General features: G+C 44.9%; 1 protein-coding gene across 1 annotated transcript in view; it reads left to right on the top strand.

The window, feature by feature from the left end:
• Positions 1–11: 11 nt before the first annotated feature.
• LOC102767782 (tubulin beta-2B chain-like) overlaps positions 12–11,923 on the top strand; it is a 63,300-nt gene continuing 51,388 nt past the window's right edge. Inside the window, 5 exon segments of the mRNA XM_015565709.1 lie at positions 12–192; positions 967–1,075; positions 1,370–1,480; positions 1,816–2,235; positions 2,238–2,621. Of these exon segments, the coding sequence (XP_015421195.1) occupies positions 136–192; positions 967–1,075; positions 1,370–1,480; positions 1,816–2,235; positions 2,238–2,620 (1,080 nt within the window). The 5' untranslated portion in view covers positions 12–135 and the 3' untranslated portion in view covers position 2,621.

Here is an 11,923-nt window from a genome sequence, read left to right as displayed (position 1 = left end):
GCCTAGCCCGCTGGGCCGGCGCTCTCGGCCGGTCGGTTCCCCTGCGCTTTCCCTGTGACCCCGCAGTGGGTGTGTAAGGGAGGACGAACAGACGGACCAGACGCCGACCGGGGCCAGAAGAAGCTAGCGAGCATCATGCGTGAGATCGTGCACATCCAGGCGGGCCAATGCGGCAACCAGATCGGCGCCAAGGTGGCTGGGCTGGGAGGGGGCGAGGACCCGGGCCTAAAGCTCTTTGGGGCTCCTGGGTGCCGACCGCATCCTGAGCAGGCCCAGGGCTCTCCAAGCACAGACCTTCCCGGGTGCTTTGTGCAGCGGAGTGGGGCGTGGACTTTCGTGAGGGGGGTTGGGGAACCTCTCTTTCATTTTTCTGTAACTCGTTTAGAATCCTGGACACTCCGCTTTCTCCTTGCTCTTCATTTAGCCAGGAACTCGCACCTTGAAAAGGCGCCGGGCTGTCTGGGAGGCTGTGCGAGCGGGTTTGCGGGAGGCACCGGGACGCAGGGAGAATTGATTTTACTCGCTGGAATCCCAGTCGAGCTGCGGGGGGAGGGGAGGAGAGCAATTGTCTTGAGGTCTCAGGACGTGCTTTGAATCGAAAACCATCCTCCTTCTTGTCCCTTCGGTCGCCGTTTCCCCGCCCACCCCCTACGCGCCGGCTACAGTCCCTGAGCGCCCGCCTCCCTCCGGCGCCGGCAGGCAGCTGTGACCCTGGGCGCGGAAGGTGCAGGCGGTGCGGTTGCTGGCCCCTCCCCTCCCCCCAAATACCCTTCTACTCGTCGGGGAAACGCCCAATTTCAACATTTTGCCCTTACACAATACAATCCTGCGGCTGTGGGGGCCACCCAGTCCTAGAGCCCCTGAAAGGTTGTGTTGTCAGAACTGAGTCGGGGGTACTATTCGTTGTAAGTCTTGGCCACTCTGAGGGTTGGGCGTGGATAAGTGCAACCTTTTACTGTGCCTCAGTTTTGGGAGGTCATCAGCGATGAGCATGGGATCGACCCCACTGGCAGTTACCATGGAGACAGCGATTTGCAGCTGGAGAGAATCAACGTGTACTACAATGAAGCCACTGGTAATTGCATTACTTCCCCCACCTCTAGCTCTTTACCCCCTCTTTTTCCAGGGGCTTGACCCTGGGAGTTTGGCTCTAAGGGAAGGTGGCCTAAAGGATTTTGAATTCACACCCTTTGTGGTATTTCAGTGAGCTTCCCGGTTCATTCAATGAACCGGCTGAGAATTGGGTGGGTCTTGTGCCTGCCTTTGTTTGGGGGCCATCAGCAGTACCTGCAAAAAAGAAACTGGTACCGAGCCCTTCTCTTCAGAGCTCTCTGTGGGCAGGTCTAAGTCCAGCTCTTCCTCCCCGCAGGTAACAAGTACGTACCTCGGGCCATCCTGGTGGACCTGGAGCCGGGCACGATGGACTCCGTCAGGTCTGGACCATTCGGCCAGATCTTCAGGCCCGACAACTTCGTGTTTGGTGAGTAAGTGGTATGGCTGATGGCAGGGGAGGCTCATTTTACACCAGACAGCTCAGCACTGAGGGGTGTGACTGCCTAGGGGAAAGTATGAAGAACATCCAGTTGTGTGCTGATTCAATCTTAATTTAAGCTAAAATGAATTTGCCCTCCAATAGCCAGGTATTCCTAGCTTTCCTTATTTATAATTACATCCATGACCAAATATTTTAATGTCTGAACATTTTAGTGATAACCTAAATTAGTCTTATCTGAACACTGACTCATTGATTAAGGGGTTTAAGGTAAATTTAAATGCAACCCTCAGTGACTTGTGAAATGTCTTTCTCTCTGGCAGGCCAGAGCGGGGCCGGGAACAACTGGGCAAAGGGCCACTACACGGAGGGCGCCGAACTGGTAGACTCAGTCCTGGACGTGGTGAGGAAGGAGTCAGAAAGCTGTGACTGTCTGCAGGGCTTCCAGCTGACCCACTCGCTGGGGGGTGGCACCGGGTCAGGGATGGGCACGCTGCTCATCAGCAAGATCCGGGAGGAGTACCCAGACCGCATCATGAACACCTTCAGCGTGATGCCCTCGCCCAAGGTGTCGGACACGGTGGTGGAGCCCTACAACGCCACGCTGTCCGTGCACCAGCTGGTGGAGAACACAGATGAGACCTACTGCATCGACAACGAGGCCCTGTACGACATCTGCTTCCGCACCCTGAAACTGACCACGCCCACGTACGGGGACCTCAACCACCTGGTGTCCGCCACCATGGCCCCAGGTCCAGGAAGGAGGTGGATGAGCAGATGCTGGCCATTCAGAGCAAGAACAGCAGCTACTTCGTGGAGTGGATCCCCAACAACGTGAAGGTGGCCGTGTGCGACATCCCACCCCGGGGGCTGAAGATGTCCTCCACCTTCATCGGCAACAGCACGGCCATCCAGGAGCTGTTCAAGCGCATCTCGGAGCAGTTCACGGCCATGTTCCGGCGCAAGGCCTTCCTGCACTGGTACACGGGCGAGGGCATGGACGAGATGGAGTTCACCGAGGCTGAGAGCAACATGAACGACCTGGTGTCCGAGTACCAGCAGTACCAGGACGCCACGGCTGATGAGCAGGGCGAGTTCGAGGAGGAGGAGGGGGAGGACGAGGCTTAAGTTTGCAGTTTAATTCAGGTTGGGGAGAGTTGAAAAGGAAAGCAAGGGGGAGGGAGGGTTCCTGGGGAACATATCGTTGCAGTTGAAGGAAAGAAGCATGGTCTGCTCTAGGTGTGTGCGCTGACTCTCTGGTGCTCTTCACTGTTGCCTGTTCTTTTGTTTGTTTTCTTTTTGTAACACGACAACATCAATGTAACATTTGAGATATTTCTGAACTATCTGTAATGGCTAAAATCACATAAACGTTTGTGTCCTAATAGTCCTCTTTTCTGTCTCCTCTTTATTGAGTTCTTTATTATCAACTTAAATGTAACTTTCAGAACACATTATATTAAACTAGAGGTCCGATGCACAAAAATTCGTTCAAGAATAGGCCTTCCTTCCCCTGGCTGCTTCCCTCTGGCACCTGCACCCGTGCTTCCTTCCCTCCTCTGGCTGCTGTCAAGCCCTCAGGACCCAGGCTGCTTCCCTCCTCCCCCAGGCTGCTTCCCTCCTCCCAGCTGGGTCAGAAAGGATGTTCAGAATGATGTCTGGTCTAATTAGCATATTACCCTTTTATTATTATAGATTCTTCCTTTAGGAAAGGGAAAGGATAGGTAAAAGTTCAAATGAATTTAGTCTTTCAGTGGTAAATTGAACCAATCATCGTCGAACCCAGCTTAAGATGGGACATCAATCCAAGTGTCAGAATGCCTTTAAATAATGATTGAATTCATTGAAAGGATGCCTCCCTGAAAGCACACTAAATGTGGGTATTTTCATGTAGAAATCCTACTATACCTCTATTTCCTTTCAAACACATCACAAAATTATAAAGGATAGAAAGTGCAAAGCAAATCTCTTCCTTCTGTGTCTTTTGGAATAGTTTCTTCCCTGGAGGGCGACCATTCTTAGCATTGTTATCTTTCTTGCATCCCTGCAGAAATAGTCCATATACTTCAAACCTATGTAGATTCCCTCACTCCCCCCACCCCCTTTTTTGTCACACACATTATGACATTAACACACTGTTCTGCTGCCTCTTTTTTTTTTTTTACTAAATAGAATATCTTTAAAACACAGAGACCTTCTCTCCTTTAAATGGATGCATAGTATCCATTATGTAGTTGTACCATATTTTATTTAACCAATTTCTATCAATGGACATGTAGATTGTTTATGCTTTTCTTATAGTGCCACAATGAATAATTTTGTGTGTATAAGATGGTGTATATGAGAATAGCTGTTTTATAAATTTTGCCAAGTAGATTTTTTGTCAAAAGGTAGGTGATGCTATGCCTTTTTAGGTTGCTGAAATGACCTGTACTTAGGAATAGCCATGGATTTATAAATAGTTAATACACTAAAATTCTCAAGCAACTTTTCTTTCCAGCAATCATGTTTATACTCCATAGCAAACTATTTGTATTTAAGTTAACAACATTTGAATTTATATGAAAGTGAATTCTGCATCAATGGAGAATTTTACTTTAAATAGGCAAGCCATAATCTTTACGGTTTATTACATTCTTATCATGCAGAGCTGGGGTTTGGGTTTTCAACCACTAATGAAGCAGTGGGATTTCAACAAGTGACTTCCAGTTAAGATCATCTGCTTCCACGGGAGAAATTATGCTTTGTCACCTGGTGCCAGTGCACTGCCTTAATCTGGGTTAGTCAGTGTCTCGCTTAGGAAAAGAAGTGGAGTGTAAGTTACAAACTTACAAAATTTATTTATGTACCCCAAAAGGAAGAAAGAAAACTAGGTTTATGCTTTTTCTAATTTTTAGAAAATTCAAAATTAGAAAAAAATATACTACTTTAAATCTTACCCTGTATTTATTTCATTCTACATGGTTTTTCTACTTCTACCTAAGTGTTAAAAAAAGACAAGGTGAAGGGTAGATAGGGATTTCCATATTAGAAACTGATGTATATTTGAAAAGAGTTCCTAAGAAAAGTGAGTAATATCATTCATAAATAGTATGAAAAGTTAATTCTACCAAATGGCTCCCATCAATGAAAAAGAGCAGCAGTTCACTTTCCATGTGTACATCACAACCACTAGGCCGAGGGCCAAGCAGGTCAGGAGCTGTGGCTTCTGCTTGTGTTCCACATTTAACAGTGAACTGGCAGGAGCCCAGTGTAAAGCTTCCAACCGCCTAATTGAAGGGTGACATTGGTTTTAAATGTCCTGAAGACATGGGTCAGCTGCCAGGGCCCCTGGATCTATCCTTGGCCGCGCATTCCCACAACCTGTCAGACACATGACCATTCACTTTGGAGAAGAGCGGGATTGCTTCCAGTGCCCGGGCACACTGTAAGCATGGTGCTTCTCTTTCCCACCTTGTGAGAAAGGGATAGCAGGCAGCAGCAGGCCAGCCGGCTAGCCTGCCAGTGTACGCAAGACCACACATGGCTAGTGCTCAGGCGTGACCTGAAGAGGGCGCCACACTGTTCAGCCAAGCAGATGCTCTGGAGCAAAGCTTGAAAACACACTTGTATCATATCAATATGCATGTGAAATACACTCTCAGGAAAATAGTTCAAAAGCAGGAAAATGTACAGACTAGCCTGAATTAAGAAATGCCTTTTCTGTTAGCTTCCTTTGTTACATTACCATTGTGTGACGGGATTTGTGGGTGGTGGTTTTGTGTTTTTTCAACACTCTGCAAAGGAACTGTTTGATCTCTCCCTGGTGTGCCATCAGGAGAATAGTCACTTCTGAGCACAGTACTCGACTTACAAGACCCACTGGGATGTGATGTGATGCAGGATACAGAAGAGGATTGAGGAAGGGAGTTGGAGTCATGCTGAGGTCATCCCAAAAGTCTGAGAAGGAATGGGTACCCTAATGTGCTCCAAATTTGCCCACACCTCTACCATCAGCCAGAGAAGATCTAAGACTAACAGTGTGCCAGATTAATAGAAACTTGAACTAAAAATAACTCTAAGAAATCTAATTTGACTGCCGTATTTTATCATAAGGAGGCTGAGGGACAGAGACAGTCTTCTAAGATCAGAGAACTCTTTCTGCACAAAGAAGACCTTGGACCCCATGCTCTTTTCTCCACAGCTGCATGTCTCAGGTCCTATTTTATACAAGGCCGCATGAGGATTATGAAGTTAGGCGAAAGAAATTTTCTGGTTTCAAGGAAAAACCCAAAGTTGTCCTTGGTTGGTCCACAACTCAACCTCCCTGTATGGGTTGAACACAGATGAATGCCAAGCCTTTGTCTCTGTTGAGGTCACTGACAGAATTTCCTGGTTGTAAAACACCACTCACACCGTGTCCCAATGCAACCAGGGCAAGAAGAATATTGTCAGCAGGTAGTTATTATGAAAGTGAGTAGGAAATTAATGGAAATTCTTTGGAGTCTAACCTTGTACACACCCGCACTTTAGTTAAGATGTAATTTGAATACTAGACAAGGTTAGTTGATAAGTATTATAATGCCAATTTTTCCCCAATGTGTAAGATATTCAGCTTGAGGTCATGCTTTTAAAAATGTGCCTCAGAGTTGAGTCACTCACTTGAAAACAGACTCACTTGTACCTTTACTTAGAGGCTTCCCCCCAGTCCCCTACTCCTCGTGTTTTTCTTAAGACACCCTTGTCAACACCTACCAGGACAGCACTTGTCTTGGTGCTGTCCACTTCAATCAAAATGCTTCAAATCACTTCTTTTAAAACAGAGATATAATTCAGGTGCCATGTAATTCACCACCTAAAAGCGTACAGGTCTGTGGGTTTTAGTATATTCACAGCTTGTGCAACCGTCACCACTATGTAATTCCAGAGCACATCACCCCCAAAAAAAACCTATATCCATGGGCAGCTCCTCACCATCCCCCTCTCCTTCCCGCCCCTGGCAACCACTACTCCTTCTGTCTCTATAGATTTGCCTATTTGGGACATTTCACATAAATGAAGTAATATAATATGTGGTCTTTTGCATCTGCCTTTTTATACTTAGCATAGTTTTTTTCAAGGTTCATCCATATTACAGCATGTCTCAGTCTTCATGCCTTTTTATGGATAGATAGTAGTCTATTGTATGCATACACCACATTTTTTAATTTAATTTTTTATTGTTGACACTATTGCAGATGTCCCCCATTCCCCCCACCTTTGCTCACCTCTACCAAGCCCCCACCCACCTCCCTTGGCTTTCCCCACACTATTGTCTGTGTCCATGGGCTATGCATAGACCACATTTTGTTTATTCATCAATTAATGGGCATTTAGTTTTTTCCCACTTTTTAGATATTAAGAATAATGCCTGCTATGAACATCCAATTGTAAGTCTTTTCGTGTATGTATGTATGTATACATGTATACTTTTATTTCTACTGGATACATACCTCAGAGTAGAATTGCTGGGTCAGGTGGTAATTCTATGTTCATAATCAGTTTGACTTCTTCCTAAGGATGTACATGCTTTCTCATTGCCCAGAAGGCCAAGGTAGAATAGAGATCAGACAAGCCTAGGGATTTTGTACTTGTGCACTCATACAGTCTTAAAATTGGAGAGATTTAGAAATGGAGGAGTGATCTAACAGGACCCCATGGGTTTACAAAAGATGAAACTCAGGCTCATTGCTTAATTAGTAATGTTCCCAGGTCACCCAATCAGCTTGGGCTGATGCGGGGCTGCTGGCAACGAAGACTTTGAGTTATCCTCTTCCCTCTCTCTCACTTAAAAAAGTCTAAAGACACGCAGTCCAGGCTGTGTAGGCCCACATACTGTCTTTCTGTTTTAAGGGTCATTTCCATTGGCTTTCACCCTCGAGTTCTCCTATGGCTGCTGCAGCTGTGCTCATCATATCTGGGTTCTAGGCAAGAAGGGGTAAGGGAGCACTAAAAAGCCACCTTCCAGCTGTGTAAGCCACTTTAAAGATCTATGCCAGGAGTTCCCCCAATCACTTCTGCTTGCATTCCATTGGCTACTTTTTCTGGCAGGGAAGGCTGAGCAAAGTAGCCTTTTAGATGGGTCCATTGTTGCCCCACCAATTTAGAGGTTCTGTTAGGAAGGAAGTTTTCTTCTCTAATTAGAGAGTGGCTAAGGAGTGGCATTAACCCTGATCTCCAAGCTCCTTTTCCAGTGCTCTCTGCAGACAGGTCTGCAAAGTATTTCATGCCAGGACTCCTCATTTTCTAAAGTGGAGGACTGAAGACTTAATGAATGAAGGTTCCTTCTTTTCTCATTTATTGTCTATCTTTTTAAAATTTATTTTCCAATTACAATTGCCATACAATATTATATTAATTTCAGGGGTGCAGCATACCTATTAGACATTTCTATATAATCAGAAAGAAGATCTCTTGGTCCAAATTTCTGAATCAAAATATTAACTCTTTTTACTTTTAGGCCTTTCCAACTTTTAGTCAACTGGTGACAACACATATCCATGACTTCTAGGGGAATTCCTTTCAATGACCTATAGTGAAATGTCCATTTTAGGTTGTGCTGCTCATGAACATTCACCAGCTAAAGCAATGGGATTTGTTTTCATGAACATGCTCACTGTGGCCTGCAAACCTGGTCACTGTGGAGAAAGAACCAAGATGAGCTTGATGAATTAGGTGGGAGGAGAGGGCACCAGCATGAGCAGCTGTAGGACACCTGAGTCACACAGAAGAAATTGTGGGACACACCTGCCCAGGAAGAAATTGGTAGACATCTGAATATAATGCAAGTCAAAGGACCAGACGGCTAGACAATGAAAATCTGAGGAACACTCACTCCCAGAGGTAGCTGAGAATCTCAGAGATCAGCTGAGAGAGACAAGCCTTTAGAAGTTAAGACAGTAAGACTCAAGCATGAAGTAGGTCAGATCATTTCAAGATAATGCTCTGAAGCCCGGTTTGGCTCAGTGGACAGAGCGTCGGCCTGCGGACTCAAGGGTCCCAGGTTCGATTCCAGTCAAGGGCATGTACCTTGATTGCGGGCACATCCCCAGTGGGGGGTGTGCAGGAGGCAGCTGATTGGTGTTTCTCTCTCATCAATGTTTCTAACTCTCTGTCCCTCTCCCTTCCTCTCTGTAGAAAATCAATAAAATATACTAAAAAAAAAAGATAATGCTCTGAAGAACAAACTACACATAAATGAGCCAGAATCTGTAGAAGCAATTTTTTAGCTCCTGCTTTCTCAGAGATCTCTGGTTATATAAGCATGATTTTGGATGACATTTATAGGAAAAGAGACAGGAGTCAACATTTACCAACTGCTTGCTATAAACTAGCCATTTTATCACAGAGACCATGGTGAAGAGTGGAGATATCTAAATTGTGTCATTCATTAACCTTGGGAACCTTTAACAAGTTACTTCACCCCTCAAAATCCCTCTATAAAATAGTGTTCTTAATATTTTCTTGTACCGAGGATTAAAGCACATTAAGGTGATGAGACAGTGAGTTGAGAAAGTATTGGCTCACACAGTTAAAAAGGCCAGGGGCAGATTCAGGTTCTATCATAGCTACATCAGGAGCCTCTAAATATGTTACCAGAACTTCCTCCTTTTTGTTACTCAACTGATTCTGCATTCTTACATTTCAGCTTCATTCTTTGGCAGGATAGCCTCACATCATAGCAATTTTAGGTTCATACCACTGTATTGCTAGACACATAGAGGAAAGAAGAACCTAGACTGGCCAGACCTGTATCACCTGCTGACTCTGAATCAGTCATGGAGTCAGGGGGAAAGGGAGGCTGGTTGATTAGCCTGGAGCACATACCCTCCTATAAGGAAGGGCCACAGGCCTGGCAGTGGTGTCCTTTTATGGAATTACGGTTTCTGATAGAACTCAGGTTTAGATTAAATAATTTGACCCCCAGTCATTCAGCTTTAAGTGGAGGACCTGGATATGAACCCCAGGGTTTTTGACTCCAAAGTGTATGGCACCATGACACCAGAAAAAGTGGTTACACAGGTTGAAAAGGACGTCTAGCCCAGCTGCTGAGGGCAAGGCACTGACTCCGAGACAGGAAGAGCTTCAGAGCATCCCTCTTGCCTGCAGGCCACGTCTAATCAAGGCACTTGACCATCTGCCAACAACCCGGTACCTCTCAATATTCCCTTATTACTTTCTGCATGAATCCTCTTCTCCAACTAAAAATATTGTATTTCCCCTTCTCCCACCTTCACCATTGCTTATGCCATTCTCCCTCGCTAAAATATCTTGTTTCACTTCTCTTCCTAACATGCTTTTCAGCTCTTTAAGTCACATTAAGGTTCCACTTTTTCCCAAAAAACTTTCTTTACTCTGATGCTTCCTGAGGCGCATTATTTTCACAGTTGTTCTAATAAGGGCACAGAGCCAGGCAACTTCAGTCCCACTCCTGACATTTTCACTTCGATTTTGGCTATTGTTCATTGTTACTATAAACTAGAGGCCTCGTGCACGATATTTGTGCAAGAGTAGGCCTTCCTTCCCCCAGCTGCTGGCACCAGCTTTCCTCTGGCACCTAGGACTTGGGCTTCCCTCACAGCCCCAGCTTTGTCCAGAAGATCATCTGGAAGAACGTCCAGAAGGACGTCCCATCTAATCAGCATATTATGCTTTTATTATTATAGATATTTTTATTCTGTTTTTGTCTCCACTATTGGCTTATTTGTGTTTATGTTTTCAATGGCTACTCTAGAGTTTACAATATTAATCTTTAATTTACCATCCTACACCTTGAAATAATGCCTTCTCACCTATGCACAGGGTGAGAGCCTTACAATGCACCTCCATCGGCCCTCTGTCTTCCATGCCCTGAAACCATATTTAACTTTCACATATTTTGAAAACCCAGTATACATTGTTATTGCTTTAAACAGTTATCATTTTAAGAGATTAAGAGCATATTTGTCCACATATTTAGGTGGACAACTTGTTTTCTGTCAGCACAATGAAAATGTCATTTTTTGTCTCCTGACTTGTGCTGTGTAAAGTGAGAAGTCACTAGTAATTATCAACTTTGTTTCCTTGCGTGTAATGTTTTATTTTCTGGTCTAGCTGCTTTTAAGATAATCTCCTTATCACCATTTTCCAGCAGCTTTAATATGATGTGCTTCGGTATGGTTTCCTATGTGTTTATTCTACTTGGAATTACTTGAGCTTCCTGAATCTGTGAGCTTATAGTTTTCATTAGATTCATAACATTTCTACCATAATTTCTTCAAATATTTTTCGGTCCCCTGTAATGAGAAGGTAGCTTCAGACTGAAGGCTGGAGCAGGCAGTTCCATAGAATAGAACAGAAATTAAAATGGGATAATTTACCTTTGGGAAAGTTGGGCTGGAGCAGACAGACAGCCCCTCACTTTTGCACAATTTATTCTCCGCCAAAGACTCCCATTGCTGTGCTGTTTTTATACTATAACTCAGGCACTACTGATTGACAAGACCAAGGGACAAAGAATGCAGTAGTGCCAGGGGCCATCCCTCCTTGTGGTCCATACTATCCCCAGTTTGATATTCAGCTCGGTTGTCATTCTGGCCATTATTAACAAAAGTAGTTATGGTCACATGTTAAGGACCACGGACAATTATTAACTAAAGGGCTTTGATGTGCTTGCTGAGGACAGTGAGATCGGCCAGTAGTCACAGCATGAGAGGGCACGGAGATGAAGATGGTTTTTGTTCACACCTGTATCTATGCAACGGACTACATGCACGACACTGCGCTCAAAATACAAATATGAGCCCAGCTGGTGTGGCTCAGTAGTTGAGCATCAACCTAAGACCCAGGAGATCAAGGTTTGATTCCCGGTGGGAGTATATGCCTGGGTTGTGGGTCGATCCCCAATAGGGAGTGTGCAGGAGGCAACCTCTGGATGTTTTGCTCTCATTGATGTTTCTGTTTCTCTGTCCCTTCTCCCTCTCTCTCTAAAAATCAATAAAAACATTTTTAAAAATACAAACATGAAGAAGCATACTCTAGCCTTCAAGGAGTTTCCAAGTCAGTGGGAAGACAAATATAAGCACAACAAAGTGCAACAGGCTGTGGCAAATGCCGTGAAGAAGCTACGGAAACAGAAAGAAAACATCAACTAATTCTCATTAGTTTTAAACCAGGCTATTTTCATAGAGAAGCAACAGTTACTAGTATACCCCCCACCCAAATTAGAAGATCTAATGGGATTCACACAATAATGAGAATCAGGGTTCTTTAGGAGGGTGAACTGATTTAAACAATAGCATTCAAAACAGCCAAGATGTGTCATTAAAGAAAGTGCAGCCAGGTAATTAGTGCTGCCTCCTCCACGGCACTGGGTGCTCATCGCCACCGGCACTGGGTGCTCATCGCCACCGTCAGCCTGGCCTTTTCATTGGC

This window comes from Myotis davidii, unplaced genomic scaffold (assembly GCF_000327345.1).
Source record: "Myotis davidii unplaced genomic scaffold, ASM32734v1 scaffold540, whole genome shotgun sequence".
In the NCBI taxonomy this organism is placed as follows: Eukaryota; Metazoa; Chordata; class Mammalia; order Chiroptera; family Vespertilionidae; genus Myotis; species Myotis davidii.
The sequence above is the reverse complement of the archived record's forward strand: the minus strand, read 5'-3'. Positions and strand labels throughout refer to the sequence as shown.